Source organism: Mya arenaria, chromosome 7, assembly GCF_026914265.1.
Source record: "Mya arenaria isolate MELC-2E11 chromosome 7, ASM2691426v1".
Lineage (NCBI taxonomy): Eukaryota > Metazoa > Mollusca > Bivalvia > Myida > Myidae > Mya > Mya arenaria.
In genome coordinates, this window is record NC_069128.1 from 21,412,965 (window position 1) to 21,431,450 (window position 18,486).

At 34.6% G+C, this 18,486-nt stretch overlaps 1 protein-coding gene across 3 annotated transcripts in view; it reads right to left on the minus strand.

Moving 5' to 3' along the window:
- The window catches only part of LOC128240854 (low-density lipoprotein receptor-related protein 1-like), a 183,586-nt gene that overhangs the window by 112,364 nt on the left and 52,736 nt on the right, over window positions 1-18,486 (minus strand). For 2 of the 3 annotated variants that reach the window (XM_052957800.1, XM_052957798.1), the window contains exons 2-5: window positions 14,997-15,224; window positions 14,167-14,292; window positions 13,570-13,596; window positions 3,008-3,154 (exon numbers count right to left, since the gene is read on the minus strand). In XM_052957800.1, the coding sequence (XP_052813760.1) occupies window positions 3,008-3,154; window positions 13,570-13,596; window positions 14,167-14,292; window positions 14,997-15,224 (528 nt within the window). The remainder of the gene's footprint in view (window positions 1-3,007; window positions 3,155-13,569; window positions 13,597-14,166; window positions 14,293-14,996; window positions 15,225-18,486) is intronic. The other variant, XM_052957801.1, reaches the window with a different exon arrangement.

Sequence of the window (18,486 nt, forward strand, 5' to 3'; positions counted from 1 at the left end):
CGTGGCCAATTTTGACCCCAGGGCTAAAGTTTGAACAATCTTAATAGTGGTCCGATAAACAATGCTTCATACCAAATATCTAAGGCCTTCGCCTTTTGGTTTCGGAGAAGAAGATTTTATAAGTTTTCATCATATACATATATAAGGAAACCCATGACCGCCCCGGTGGGGCCATTTTTTGACCCCAGGGCCAAAGATTGAACAATATTGGTACAAGTCAACTAGATGATATATCATGCCAAATATCTAAGCTCTTGTCACTACTTGATTTTACGTGTGTATCTATATATGTATATTTGTTATTAATTGTTGTATGTGGCCCATATTGAAAATTGGTATGTGTACTAAATATGTTATCCAGTTTAAATTAAGACGTTACTTGTCTTTGTGAGTTCGGAGAAGATTTTTTAAGTTTTCACTATAACACATATAGAGAAAACCCATCAGCCCCGGGGTGTGGCCAATTTTGACCCCAGGGCCATAATTTGAACAAACTTTGTAGAGGTCCACTAGACGATGAATCATGCCAAATATCTAAGGCCCCCGGGTATGGCCAATTTTGACCCCAGGGCCATAATTTGAACAAACTTTGTAGAGGTCCACTAGACCATGAATCATGCCAAATATCAAAGCTCTAAGCCACGTAAGTTCAGAGGAGATGATTTTTGAAGTTTTCACTATAAACATATAGAGAAAACCCATGACCCCCCAAGGGGGCGGCACAATTTTGACCCCAAGGCCATAATTTGAACAATCTTTGTAGAGGTCCACTTGATGATGAATCATGCCAAATATCTAAGCTCTAGTCCAAGTAAGTTCAAAGGAGAAGATTTTTGAAGTTTTCACTACAAACATATAGAGAAAACCCATGCCCCCCTGGGGCGGGGCCAATTTTGACCCCAAGGCCATAATTTGAACAATCTTTGTAAAGGTCCACTAGACGATGAATCATGCCAAATATCTAAGCTCTAGTCCAAGTAAGTTCAGAGGAGAAGATTTTTGAAGTTTTAACTATAAACATATAGAGCATACCCATGACCCCCCGGGGCAGGGCCAATTTTGACCCCAGGGCCATAATTTGAACAAACTTTGTAGAGGTCCACTAGACGATGAATCATGACAAATATCTAAGCTCTAGGCCAAGTAAGTTCAGAGGAGAAGATTTTTTAAGTTTTTTTAGAGAAAACCCATGACCCCCCGGGGTGGGGCCAATTTTGACCCAAGGGCCATAATTTGAACAATCTTGGTAGAGGACCATTTGGTGATCCTACCTACCATATATCAACGGCCTAAGCCTTGTGGTTTGGGAGAAGAAGATTTTTAAAGTTTTTCCTTTCCATTGCCATGGCAACCAGAGTTCTGCATGGATTTCAATTCTTTGAACAATTTTCAAAGGGGACCACCCAAGGAACATTCCTGTGAAGTTTGGATGAAATTGGCTAAGCGGTTTATGAGGAGATGTCGTTTAAAGTGCTCACCTTGTCACTATGTGACAGGTGAGCTAAAAAGCACCATAGGGGTATTGAATAGTGCATGGTATGATGTGGTGTGGTGTATGGTATGGTATCGTACTATACGGTATGGTATTGTGCATGGTACGGTGTGGTGTGGTGTATACTGTACGGTACAGTAAGGTACAGTATGGTATTGTATTGTGCATGGTATAATGTGGTGTAGTGTATGGTATGGCACGGTACTGTATGGTGTGGTATTGTGCATGGTATGATGTGGTGTAGTGTATGGTATGGCACGGTACTGTATGGTGTGGTATTGTGCATGGTATAATGTGGTGTGGTGTATGGTATGGCACGGTACTGTATGGTGTGGTATTGTGCATGGTATAATGTGGTGTGGTGTATGGTATGGCACGGTACTGTATGGTGTGGTATTGTGCATGGTATAATGTGGTGTGGTGTATGGTATGGCACGGTACTGTATGGTGTGGTATTGTGCATGGTATAATGTGATGTAGTGTATGGTATGGCACGGTACTGTATGGTGTGGTATTGTGCATGGTATGATGTGGTGTGGTGTATGGTATGGCACGGTACTGTATGGTGTGGTATTGTGCATGGTATAATGTGGTGTGGTGTATGGTATGGCACGGTACTGTATGGTGTGGTATTGTGCATGGTATAATGTGGTGTGGTGTATGGTATGGCATGGTACTGTATGGTGTGGTATTGTGCATGGTATAATGTGGTGTAGTGTATGGTATGGCACGGTACTGTATGGTGTGGTATTGTGCATGGTATGATGTGGTGTAGTGTATGGTATGGCACGGTACTGTATGGTGTGGTATTGTGCATGGTATGATGTGGTGTAGTGTATGGTATGGCACGGTACTGTATGGTGTGGAATTGTGCATGGTATGATGTGGTGTAGTGTATGGTATGGCACGGTACTGTATGGTGTGGAATTGTGCATGGTATGATGTGGTGTGGTGTATGGTATGGCACGGTACTGTATGGTGTGGTATTGTGCATGGTATGATGTGGTGTGGTGTATGGTATGGCACGGTACTGTATGGTGTGGTATTGTGCATGGTATGATGTGGTGTGGTGTATGGTATGGCACGGTACTGTATGGTGTGGTATTGTGCATGGTATGATGTGGTGTGGTGTATGGTATGGCATGATGTGGTGTGGTGTATGGTATGGCATGGTGTGGTGTGGTGTATGGTATGGCATGGCGTGGTGTGGTGTATGGTTTGGCATGATGTGGTGTGGTGTATGGTATGGCATGATGTGGTGTGGTGTATGATATGGTATAGCGTGGTGTATGGTATGGCATGATCTGGTGAGGTGTATGGTATGGCATGATGTGGTGTGGTGTATGGTATGGCATTATATGGTGTTGTGTTTTGTATGGTATGGTATGGTACTGTACAATACGGTGTGGTATTGTGCATGGTATGGTGTGGTGTATGGTATGGTATGGTACAGTACTGTATGGTGTGGTATTGTGCATGGTACGGTATGATGCAATACTGTGACCAGCTACTTACATTTATTGTTGGCACATCCATACTCGTCTGATCCGGAATCACAGTCATGTTCAGTATCACAGACATTGCTTAGCGGAATGCATTTATGTGAACCCCCACACTGGAACTGGTTAGGGGTACATGGAATTAGGTTTTTGACATGCGGACCTGAAAAAAACATGAAACATGTTTATTGCAAAACAAACAATAAAAATATTCATTTAAGCAGAAATTCAATCACATATTATTACATATAGTTATAAGGTTAACATTCAGCAAAACATACGTGATACTTACAATAATGATAAAAATAGCTTGTTGAGGTCTAATTCTGACCTTTTGACATTAATATAACCTTGACATTTAGTTTTAAACTATGTAAAATCATTTTTTGAAAGATCAATTTACTGTTGAAACATTTTCCTGAATATATATTGAAATTTTAGGATAGCAGTGGGTTTTTAATATGGACCAATAATTTCATGAAATGATGAACACCTTCTTGGAATTCTCCATTATGCAAGAACGGTCTTGATATTTTAAGTTCAGACATGATGTTACGTCATAAAACAAAAATGACTTGTATAGTACAGGGGTGCACAAAAAATGTTAATTTTTACATTTTCCCAGATTTGGGCCATGACTTTTATGAATATCCTAGATTTCTCATACATTATCATGTAGGGCAAGTGTTCAGGGCTAACAAGAACTGTCACAGGAGTGTGACAAATGCCCCCAAAGGGCCTCGTTTGAGGGATAGCCAAGTATGTCTCTTGGACGGTGCGCTCTTTAGTCACTTTGACCTTGACCTTTGACATCAATATTATTAGGGTTCTTCTGCTGGTCAATCTAAACCTGCTTATCAAGATTGAGGTCCCTGGGACATTGGAGTGTCCTTCAGCTATTAATCAGAAAGAGAATTTTAGCTCAAGGTCACAACAACCTTGACCTTTGACTCATTGATCTCAAAATCAATATGGTTCTTCTTTAAGTCATGACCAACCTGCCTACCAAGTTTGAGGTCCTTGGGCCCCAGCGTTCTTCAGTTATTGGTCAGAAACATAGTTCCGGCTCAAGGCCATCAGACTACCTCATCCTTTAACCCACTGACTTTAAATCGATTGGATTCATTTGCTGGTCATGACCAGACTGCCTTCCTAGTTTGAGGTCTAAGCAATAATCAGTTATTGATCGGAAACTTTGGGGACAGATGGAGAGATGGATCAACAGTTCAATTTTGGGAGCATAAAAAGAACTAAAATTGTCATTTGAAAGAAACTTTTTTCTTACAAATAAATAACGCAGTATAACCTTGAATATTTGGTAATGGCTAAGAAAAAAAAAGTTGCCTTTACACAAAAAAATACAACAAAAACAGACAATTTTTTGTGCAAATCAATGGTTAACAAACAATGTGCAAAATTTAATACAAAAAGCCTTTAGTAAAAGGTCAGTGCATCAGACAAAATAAATCCACAAAAACTTACACACTGTGCAAAAAATAAGACTGTACAAATTGCTTTCTGCATACTACCACACTACACATCTAATGTTTTGAAATAGAAAATATTAAATAGAGTGTGTTATGCATTAGACCAGAATACACATATTGTATTCTGCATTATACCAGACTACACATATTGTATTTTGCATTAGACCAGGATACACAAAGTCATATTGTTTTCTGCATTAGACAAGACTACACATATTGTATTTTTCATTAGACCAGACTACACATATTGTATTCTGCATTAGACAAGACTACACATATTGTATTCTGCATTAGCCCAGACTACACATATTGTATTCTGCATTAGCCCAGACTACACATATTGTATTCTGCATTAGACCAGACTACACATATTGTATTTTGCATTAGCCAAGACTACACATATTGTATTCTGCATTAGCCCAGACTACACATATTGTATTCTGCATTAGCCCAGACTACACATATTGTATTCTGCATTAGACTGGACTACACATATTGTATTCTGCATTAGACTGGACTACACATATTGTATTCTGCATTAGACCAGACTACACATATTGTATTTTGCATTAGACAAGACTACACATATTGTATTCTGCATTAGCCAAGACTACACATATTGTATTCTGCATTAGACCAGACAACACATATTGTATTCTGCATTAGCCCAGACTACACATATTGTATTCTGCATTAGCCCAGACTACACATATTGTATTCTGCATTAGACCAGACTACACATATTGTATTTTGCATTAGACAAGACTACACATATTGTATTCTGCATTAGCCCAGACTACACATATTGTATTCTGCATTAGCCAAGACTACACATATTGTATTCTGCATTAGACTGGACTACACATATTGTATTCTGCATTAGACCAGACTACACATATTCTATTTTGCATTAGACAAGACTACACATATTGTATTCTGCATTAGCCAAGACTACACATATTGTATTCTGCATTAGACCAGACAACACATATTGTATTTTGCATTAGACAATACTACACATATTGTATTCTGCATTAGCCAAGACTACACATATTGTATTCTGCATTAGACAAGACTACACATATTGTATTCTGCATTAGACCAGACTACACATATTGTATTTTGCATTAGACAAGACTACACATATTGTATTCTGCATTAGCCCAGACTTCACATATTGTATTCTACATTAGACAAGACTACACATATTGTATTCTGCATTAGCCCAGACTACACATATTGTATTTTGCATTAGACAAGACTACACATATTGTATTCTGCATTAGCCCAGACTACACATATTGTATTCTGCATTAGACCAGACTACACATATTGTATTCTGCATTAGCCCAGACTGCACATATTGTTTTCTGCATTAGACAAGACTACACATATTGTATTCTGCATTAGACAAGACTACACATATTGTATTCTGCATTAGACCAGACTACACTAATAACATTCTGAAATGGACCCAACTACACATTTTGTGTTCTTAATTAGACTAGACTACTCTTATTTTATTCTGCTTGAGACCAGACATACATGTTGTATTCTGCATTAGACAAAACAACATATATGGTGTTCTGCTTTACACAACACTACACATCTTGTTTACCGCATTAGAAAAAAACTGATAATCTTCTGTTCTACATTACAAAACACAGGGTTCCCGCTGGGGATCACCATTGTTGCCATTTGCGACAAAATTGCAAAAGTGGCGACAACTTTTCAAATTTGGTGAATTTATGGAGACAACGACTTTTTGAAAATATTTTCTTAAAATGACGTAAGCAGTGCCCATGCGGCCTGCATGATAATCGATTCTGTCACTGTCATTAATTAGGCGCATCTGCTGGTGCGACAACAATTCCGATAATTAGGGGAAGCAGTCACGGCCCACTCAACACCTTGCTAATTATTGCGGAATTTTATTGCTTTCACGGATTAACAATGACATCCTTTAACTAATATGTCTCTTATTAGCAAACAATTTTAAGATTTAGCTTTGTTGCTGCATAACTATTAAACATGTTAGTTTTAAAAATGCAAATCATAGAATTTGAGGTTGTCAGAAAAACATGTGATATGCAAATTTTGTAATGACGTTTACGCGCTAAAAATGGATTTACTTTCGGTTTTGTCGCAATTTGTAATTGCTATAAATGCAGCATTTTCGGGGGTTAAAAAGTGTCAAAGAGATTAACAGAAGTCTTTGGGTATGCTTACAAATAAATAGAACTACATCACATTTGATAAGGCTTCCAATAAGTTGGCTTGAGTAGACACTATTTTATTAGGACTGTACAGCCTTAGTTTGACAATGTATATTTCTTTGAGTTGCCATGTGTTTTAAATTTATCTTTTATAATTTCATAATTGTATTTTTTAATTCTATGACACTATTGTATGCAGGCATTAGACTGAAATCAACATATTGATGTATATGTCGCATTTTTGGCAATATTTTCATTATTTATTTTTATTTGTATACTTGTCCATACATTTTGTCAATGGAATAACAATTTGCTAATATCTTGTGCTTCATGTACAACAATATTATATTATGTTCTGCACGACAATGTGCTAATTAAATGCAATTTAAGGCTCTTAATTAGAATGCTTAAACCCATGAGCCCTTAACCCCCAAGAAAAAGTGGCGACAACTTTTTACAACCCAGGGGGAACCCTGAAAACATAACACATCACATCTCGTGTTCAACATTACAAAACACTACACATCACATCTTGTGTTCTACATTATGAAACACATCACATCTGTGTTCTTCATTATAAAACACTACACATCACATCATTCTTGTGTTCTACATTACAAAACACTACACATCACATCTTGTGTTCTACATTATAAAACACTACACATCACATCTGTGTTATTCATTATAAAACACTACACATCGCATCTGGTGTTCTACATTATAAAACACTACACATCACATCTGTGTTCTTCATTATAAAACACTACACATCACATATTGTGTTCTACATTATAAAACACTACACATCACATCTTGTGTTCTACATTATAAAACACTACACATCACATCTTGTGTTCTACATTATGAAACACTACACATCACATCTGTGTTCTTCATTATAAAACACTACACATCACATCTTGTGTTCTACATTATGAAACACTACACATCACATCTGTGTTCTTCATTATAAACACTACACAACACATCTGTGTTCTTCATTATAAAACACTACACATCACATCTTGTGTTCTTCATTACAAAACACATCACATCACATCTTGTGTTCTACATTATAAACACTACACAACACATCTGTGTTCTTCATTATAAAACACTACACATCACATCTTGTGTTCTTCATTACAAAACACATCACATCACATCTTGTGTTCTACATTATGAAACACTACACATCACATCTGTGTTCTTCATTATAAAACACTACACATCACATCTTGTGTTCTACATTATGAAACACTACACATCACATCTGTGTTCTTCATTATAAAACACTACACATCACATCTTGTGTTCTACATTATAAAACACTACACATCACATCTTGTGTTCTACATTATAAAACACTACACATCACATCTGTGTTCTTCATTATAAAACACTACACATCACAACTTGTGTTCTACATTATAAAACACTACATATCACATCTTGTGTTCTACATTACAACAAAACACTACACATCACATCTTGTGTTCTTCATTATAAAACACTACACATCACATCTTGTGTTCTACATTACAACAAAACATTACACATCACATCTTGTGTTCTACATTACAACAAAACACTACACATCACATCTTGTAGTCTACATTACAAAACACTACACATCACATCTTGTGTTCTACATTACAACAAAACACTACAATCACATCTTGTGTTCTACATTATAAAACACTACACATCACATCTTGTGTTCTACATTATGAAACACATCACATCTTGTGTTCTACATTATAAAACACTACACATCACATCTTGTGTTCTACATTATGAAACACATCACATCTTGTGTTCTACATTATGAAACACTACACATCACATCTGTGTTCTTCATTATAAAACACTACACATCACATCTTGTGTTCTACATTATAAAACACTACACATCACATCTTGTGTTCTACATTATAAAACACTACACATCACATCTGTGTTCTTCATTATAAAACACTACACATCACAACTTGTGTTCTACATTATAAAACACTACATATCACATCTTGTGTTCTACATTACAACAAAACACTACACATCACATCTTGTGTTCTTCATTATAAAACACTACACATCACATCTTGTGTTCTACATTACAACAAAACATTACACATCACATCTTGTGTTCTACATTACAACAAAACACTACACATCACATCTTGTAGTCTACATTACAAAACACTACACATAACATCTTGTGTTCTACATTACAACAAAACACTACAATCACATCTTGTGTTCTACATTATAAAACACTACACATCACATCTTGTGTTCTACATTATGAAACACATCACATCTTGTGTTCTACATTATAAAACACTACACATCACATCTTGTGTTCTACATTATGAAACACATCACATCTTGTGTTCTACATTATAAAACACTACACATCACATCTTGTGTTCTACATTATAAAACACTACACATCGCATCTGGTGTTCTTCATTATAAAACACTACACATCACATCTGTGTTCTTCATTATAAAACACTACACATCACATATTGTGTTCTACATTATAAAACACTACACATCACATCTTGTGTTCTACATTATAAAACATTACACATCACAGCTTGTGTTCTACATTACAACAAAACACTACACATCACATCTTGTGTTCTTCATTATAAAACACTACACATCACATCTGTGTTCTTCATTATAAAACACTACACATCACATATTGTGTTCTACATTATAAAACACTACACATCACATCTTGTGTTCTACATTATAAAACATTACACATCACAGCTTGTGTTCTACATTACAACAAAACACTACACATCACATCTTGTGTTCTTCATTATAAAACACTACACATCACATCTTGTGTTAGAATCTACATTACAACAAAACACTACACATCACATCTTGTGTTCTACATTATAAAACACTACACATCACATCTTGTGTTCTACATTATAAAACATTACACATCACATCTTGTGTTCTACATTACAACAAAACACTACACATCACATCTTGTGTTCTACATTATAAAACACTACACATCACATCTTGTGTTCTACATTACAACAAAACATTACACATCACATCTTGTGTTCTACATTACAACAAAACACTACACATCACATCTTGTGTTCTACATTACAACAAAACATTACACATCACATATTGTGTTCTACATTACAACAAAACATTACACATCACATCTTGTGTTCTACATTACAACAAAACACTACACATCACATCTTGTGTTCTACATTATAAAACACTACACATCACATCTTGTGTTTTTCATTATAAAAACACTACACATCACATCTGTGTTCTTCATTATAAAACACTACACATCACATCTTGTGTTCTACATTATAAAACACTACACATCACATCTTGTGTTCAACATTATAAAACACTACACATCACATCTTGTGTTCTTCATTATAAAACACTACACATCACATCTTGTGTTCAACATTACAAAACACTACACATCACATATTGTGTTCTACATTATAAAACACTACACATCACATCTTGTGTTCTACATTATAAAACACTACACATCACATCTTGTGTTCTGCATCAGATAACACTACACATCACATCTTGTGTTCTGCATCAGATAACACTACACATCACATCTGGTGTTCTACATTATAAAACACTACACATCACATCTTGTGTTCTACATTATAAAACACTACACATCACATCTTGTGTTCTACATTATAAAACACTACACATCACATCTTGTGTTCTACATTATAAAACACTACACATCACATCTTGTGTTCTACATTATAAAACACTACACATCACATCTTGTGTTCTGCATCAGATAACACTACACATCACATCTGGTGTTCTACATTATAAAACACTACACATCACATCTGGTGTTCTACATTATAAAACACTACACATCACATCTTGTGTTCTACATTATAAAACACTACACATCACATCTGGTGTTCTACATTATAAAACACTACACATCACATCTTGTGTTCTAAATTATAAAACACTACACATCACATCTTGTGTTCAACATTATAAAACACTACACATCACATCTTGTGTTCTAAATTATAAAACACTACACATCACATCTTGTGTTCTGCATCAGATAACACTACACATCACATCTGGTGTTCTACATTATAAAACACTACACATCACATCTGGTGTTCTACATTATAAAACACTACACATCACATCTTGTGTTCTAAATTATAAAACACTACACATCACATCTGGTGTTCTACATTATAAAACACTACACATCACATCTTGTGTTCTAAATTATAAAACACTACACATCACATCTTGTGTTCTAAATTATAAAACACTACACATCACATCTTGTGTTCTAAATTATAAAACACTACACATCACATCTTGTGTTCTGCATCAGATAACACTACACATCACATCTGGTGTTCTACATTATAAAACACTACACATCACATCTGGTGTTCTACATTATAAAACACTACACATCACATCTTGTGTTCTAAATTATAAAACACTACACATCACATCTTGTGTTCTACATCAGATAACACTACACATCACATTTGTGTTCTACATTATAAAACACTACACATCACATCTTGTGTTCTGCATTATAAAACACTACACATCACATCTGGTGTTCTACATCAGATAACACTACACATCACATTTGTGTTCTACATTATAAAACACTACACATCACATCTTGTGTTCTGCATCAGATAACACTACACATCACATCTGGTGTTCTACATTATAAAACACTACACATCACATATTGTGTTCTACATTATAAAACACTACACATCACATCTGGTGTTCTTCATTATAAAACACTACACATCACATCTTGTGTTCTTCATTACAAAACACTACACATTACATCTTGTGTTCTACATTATAAAACACTACACATCACATCTTGTGTTCTTCATTATAAAACACTACACATCACATCTGGTGTTCTACATTATAAAACACTACACATCACATCTGGTGTTCTACATTATAAAACACTACACATCACATCTGGTGTTCTACATTATAAAACACTACACATCACATCTTGTGTTCTAAATTATAAAACACTACACATCACATCTTGTGTTCTTCATTACAAAACACTACACATTACATCTTGTGTTCTACATTATAAAACACTACACATCACATCTTGTGTTCTTCATTATAAAACACTACACATCACATCTTGTGTTCTTCATTACAAAACACTACACATCACATCTTGTGTTCTACATTATAAAACACTACACATCACAACTTGTGTTCTTCATTATAAAACACTACACATCACATCTTGTGTTCTTCATTACAAAACACTACAAATCACATCTGGTGTTCAACATTACAAAACACTACACATCACATCTTGTGTTCTTCATTATAAAACACTACACATCACATCTTGTGTTCTTCATTACAAAACACTACACATCACATCTTGTGTTCTACATTATAAAACACTACATATCACAACTTGTGTTCTTCATTATAAAACACTACACATCACATCTTGTGTTCTTCATTACAAAACACTACACATCACATCTGGTGTTCTACATTATAAAACACTACACATCACATCTTGTGTTCTTCATTACAAAACACTACACATCACATCTTGTGTTCTACATTATAAAACACTACACATCACATCTTGTGTTCTTCATTACAAAACACTACACATCACATCTTGTGTTCTTCATACAAAACACTACACATCACATCTTGTGTTCTACATTACAAAACACTACACATCACATCTTGTGTTCTACATTATAAAACACTACACATCACATCTTGTGTTCTACATTACAAAACACTACAAATCACATCTTGTGTTCTACATTATAAAACATTACACATCACATCTTGTGTTCTACATTACAACAAAACACTACACATCACATCTTGTGTTCTACATTATAAAGCACTACACATCACATTTGTGTTCTGTATCAGATAACACTACTCATAATGTGTTTTGAATTAGAAGAAGAAGCTACACATGTAAGTAAAAGCTTGGGGAGATCCTGTGCAAGGCAATTAATAGTGTGACTAAAATTGTAGTCCACCCAGCTACAGGAAAACCTTTCATTTTGTCACATATCAATTCCAAACCTTGTATAAACCTTTGCACAAAATCAGGCACAAAATTCTGAGTACAATAAAAGTGTGATGTTCACAGTCAGACCATGCATTAAAGAACCAGTCACCATCATCAGGACCATCAGCATTTATTTGCCATGCCAAATTGTTTATATGTTTAGCATTATGGGTTGGGTAGAATTTCATCTTTCAAATCACAAAAACTCACAACTGAGCCAAATTAATCAGATCTTGAAAAGCTCAAGCTAATCAAATGACTCAAGGAAATGGTGTTACGGAGAAAAGTTTAGGTTTATGATGACATTAGTAAGTTTTCATGGTAAAGTCTGCTTTTTGCTTTTTGTCAGGAAATTAAGACATGTGTTTTTCAAGGAACTTTGTTTCTTTCATTTCTGACTACTGCCGGGTAGGTAGGTCTTTCAACATGACTCTCAATTTGGCAATGCCTGAACACAGATCAAAATCTGGCCCCTCCCCCACGCTAAATTAAATGGTATTTTCATGAATAACAAATAAATTCACCTGATCCGTGAGAATCTGATGGTGACCAGTTATACAAGTATATAGAGCTGAGGACAATTCACTGTGAAAACAATGATCAAGAAAATGTAAATTTCAGTAAATGAAGGAATGATTCTAATTAAGTGTATGTTGACCTGAATCAAGCAAAATAGACTAATATATCAGAGTAATTTTCATGGTAAATTGCCCAAAACTCTACTATCTACCTGGTCGGTCTATTCCATGGGTCCGACCTGACAAATAATATATGCCATATAATAATATATAGTATTGAGCTTAGCTTATATTTTTTTCTATCTTTGTCATAAACCAAATAATATAAGAAATACATTATGAGGGCTCAGTGCTAGACAAACATTAAGTACTGTATAAAGCTGTCAATATATAATGTCCTAAAAGACGCACCACTGGAGTGTTGTATACTTAACCCTTGCAAATTTATAATAAATAAACAAATATGAAAATGTTGTTGTTCATAATCTTGGTAAAGTGTAACCTATTACAGTGGATACATTAGGGCAGTAGTTTATAGACGTTGGCAGACATGCTGATCAATTTTTGGAAGTTTTATTCTTAAACAAAATTAAAAACAAAAATATAAGAAATACAAACGACAGGAGGTGGATGAACGTCTATCAGGGAATGCAGGGCATCTATAAGGACATTATTTATACAGTAACAATTACAAGACTCTTGTGATTTAAACTGAAATAAAATACCTTCATGTTGGCTCCTGCAAAAACTTAATATCACATTGTATGTGCCAATAGCTAAAAATAATATATAATATTTGCAAATCTCACAATTGTCTTTATTTTCGTCCGAACCATCATCACAATCTAGGTCTCCGTCGCACATCCAGTTGCGTGGAATGCACAGTGATTTGTCGTCTGCACACACAAAGTGGTCCTCTTCACCGCATAATTTGGCTGGAACAAGAAAACAAACATATTTTTATTAGTCACAATACAAAAAATTTTGCCAGAGAAAGTATGTGTAAAATACAGCTGTCATAATGTCATGAAGTATGTAAAATATGGTAGTCATAAATGTGATGTTCCGATGATCGATCATAATCGAAAAATGATTGGTTGGGCCTGAAATTGGCAACAATCGATCGTATTTGGTCATAACCGATCATCCATTCAACTGGCAAGTTGGTTTTCATCTTTTCTCGTGTTATTTGTGTTTTGTTTATGTCTGCCAATTTTCCACTTTGAATTTGCGAAGTTTTATCATTAACAATATGGCCAGAAGCAACAACATATACTAAATGGCTTCAAACATACACATAACATAAAAATAGTTAACGATAATTAGTTCTTGTACAAGAGTAAACTGAAATGAAGATATTGTCAGAAACCGATTGTACAAACAATAATCGGTTACTTTAGTGGAACCTATCATCGATAGTCAAACTGGAACTGATTCCCGAAACTAAGTCATAATGTCCCATAATGTATGTTAAGTACTATATTCACACAAATTGTTTGAAACAATACTTAAAAAAGTACTCCCTGTATGTCCCAAAATATAATTATGTTAAGAATTGTGGTACTCTTATATAACTTTTGCCAACAAAACTCACCGTATATGAAAGGTCAACAAACTGTACGTGAACATGTGTACTCACAATGTGTATCACGGCAGGGCCCTGTGGGTCCCGTATCTTCGTCCTCCCCATTGGGACAATCAGGGTCAAGGTCACACAACCAGTCTTTGTGTATACACTGGAGATCTCGCCCCACCCCCGCTGTACTTGAGCATGGCCACGTGAAGTCCGAACCAATGGGGCACGTGTACTGGGGAGCGATCCATTCATCGTAATGTATGAGATCCAGTTCTATATCGCCAAGTGAGGCTGCAATAAAAAAAAAATAATTATAAATCAAGCCTGTTTTTTATTAAAATGATAATAAACTATAGAAGGTATTAGCCCTTTGGACAGATAACCGTGCATAGCAGTGCGATCCAGGACATTCGAGCATCGCAGTGATTCAGGACAATCGTTAACCACAGAGCCACAACAATTGAACCGCAGACCGCAGAGCGATCAAGAACAATTGTGAACTTGCATTTTACCGGTAACTACATACATGCCATATTCCCCGGCGGGGGGGAAAAATCCCCCGGAATTTAAAAAAAAGAAGAAGATATTTTACATCACAGGCAATAATGACAAAGTGAAACTGAATGTAAAGAAACAACTCCGCAAGGGTGAAATGACTGTTTAGATTTGATAAATGCCAAAAGGAAACCTTAACAACAAGTGATCAATTAATTTGAAGTCATGATCAAAGGCAAAAAAATATTACTATTTTGGAAAAGGAAGAAATTAATAATTTTCATTCCATTCTCTAAGTACCTGAACGTAATCATAGCTGATAGTATTACGTTAGCAGAATTTTTTTAAAAGACTTTGGAGGAAGTTAAATTTAATTTACAGTATTACAGTATGACATGAGAGTTTATCATAAGAATATGATAAATCATGACATGAAATAATTCTGTATAATGAAAAATGTTTTCGTACTTAATTGCGTCTAAAAATACTTTGAAATTTCGCCAACTTAAACCTGCTAAAAAATCCCCCTGAATATTACCAAAATCCCCCTGAATTTTCAGCCTTTCTGAACAAATCCCCCTGAATGGTCGCCAGAAAATATGGCATGTATGTAACTTAAATTACATGCGTACCAAGTTGTATGTGAATATCTTGAACAGTTTATGATTTGGGCCAAGGTTAAAAATTGTGCACACCAAGATCTTTTTTTTTTTGAAAAATTAACACACAATCAAACAACTTTCCAGGTTTTAAAGCTGCACTCTCACAGATATACCATTTTTACAAGTTTTTTTATTTTTTTGTCTTAGAAAGAGCAAATTTTTGCGTAAATATCTGCAAACCAATGATATAAGATTGCTGACTAAAAATCAGGTCGTACATTTTCATATTTCCGTTCAAAAATTAATGTTTTATGGCTTAAACTGTAACGGTTTAAGAAAAATGCATTAAACATCAATTTTTGAACTTAAAAATAAAAATCAATTTTTTTTTTGTCAGCAGTCTTATATAACTGTTTTCCATGGATTTTCTCAGAAATTGGCTCGTTCCAAGACAAAAAAAAAAGTTGTCAAAATGTTCAATCTGTGAGAGTGCAGCTTTAAATGGGAAAAATTAAAAAAAACATTTGTAAAAACAAATGCTGTAAATTGCACTAGAACAACTTAAGTTATGACATACATGATCCTTTAGTTTTAACTTACAACTTTTTATAGACATTAACATTAAGAGTGAATTATTACTTGGTTGACATTTTCAAGCCAAACCCATAAAAACAAACATGTGTCAAGAAATGACATTGACATCAACACAAATGTCCAATTATTGCATCCTATCAAGTTAATTGAGCAGTATTGCAGAAAATCAAAATAAATAATGCATGAATCTAGGAGTTGCCAGTGTCAAGGCTTTTAGCGTGGTGTGAACTGAACAGCGGGGTTTTCAGTGATGCTTCTGTGTCACATTTTCACGCTTTTATCGAGTAGTTGATTCACTCAATTTCCATACACGTATTAAATAGACAACTTCCAAATTTGAACATTCTCTGAGGAATACCAAATAATGCATGCATGGTTGATAGGCTTTAGCAGCAGATAAGTAATGTGGTGCTCTTGTTACATTTAATGTTTCCTGTTTTCTCAGAAAGTTAATTTTGTCCAAAGATAAACCCAAGCAGTGAACATTTCTCTTTGACCATAAAGCAGGGCTATGTTTGACAGCACCAATGCCATGATCAGGAATCAATCCCCAATCTGATAAACAATCCCACACACTGCATGGACATGTAAGAAGCAATTATTTTCTGTAGACTAATGTTTGTTAGAGGCTGTATAGATACAATTTTCAGTGGACGAAGGTCTGTGGATACCATTTTAGATTGTAAGAAAGTGAATAATTATCAATACTAGTAACACATTTTTTTCAACTATCCTTAAACTATGTTGTTAAGAAACCATTTTAATGTCCGTAAATAAATTAAAACACCGATATAAAAAATAAAGAAAATAAAGAAATGTTAGCCAGACTGCTTTAAAGCCCACAACAAAAAACCTATTTGCTGCCTTTTAGTTTTGTTATAGGTCGCTGGTTAGACGCAGTGTTTATTTCCCTTTGTAAAGGAAAAGCACTGTGCTTGACAATTGCTACATATTCACATTAATACCTGTCGTGAGTTTTTACGATGAAAATGTTCCGTAAGGTTGATATCTAGGTGCATTATCGCCTTCATTGAGTTTATAAATGTGAGGGTAACAGAGCAATATTTTTGGAATCTGAACAATAAATAATTGGGATAATTATATAAACTTAACAAATCCTATAGATGGTGTAACTGATCATTATAAGCACAACATCTGTTTGAATAGGAGATTAAAAGCCAGAAACCTTACAGGTCCATGTTTATACCATCTTTTCACTTTTTAGGCCTTTTTTTTTTTTAATAAATTGGTCGCCCAATTATTTCGAAATCTCCAAAAAAAAATATTTTTTTTAATTATTGAAAAAAAAAAGTCAGATTTTTTTTTCTGCGCACATGAAATGATGTAAAACCTGTTGCTTGTTCCTTTGCAACATAAGGATGCAGTTTTAAAAATTGTTTTCAAAATGGCGGCCTCAATTGAGCTGAGATCATACAAAAAATATAAATTTCTCATTTTCAACATACCATCTGCATAAAATTAAAAAAAAATTTTTTTGGTAATAAATGTAAACTCAACTGTAAGCAATGTAATTGCTGCTATGAATTAATGATATTATTTGATCTTTTTGTTTTGGGTTTCCCCACAAACACTATGAAAAATACATGCATTGTAAAAAATTTAGTAACTTACAAGTCTGAATTCCTTTTTTTTTTTTTTTTTTCGCACCACCCGTCCAACATTTTTTTCAAAAAAATCCGTTAACCAATAATTATTAATAAAAAAAAAATGGCCTTACTATTGATTAAAATATATTCATATAATACCATAAGTAAGGGAATGAAATACAGTCATCTGTCTGTCCTTAATATAATAAAGCATTATTTTTTCTATTATTTTCAACAATGAAACGAGAAAAACAA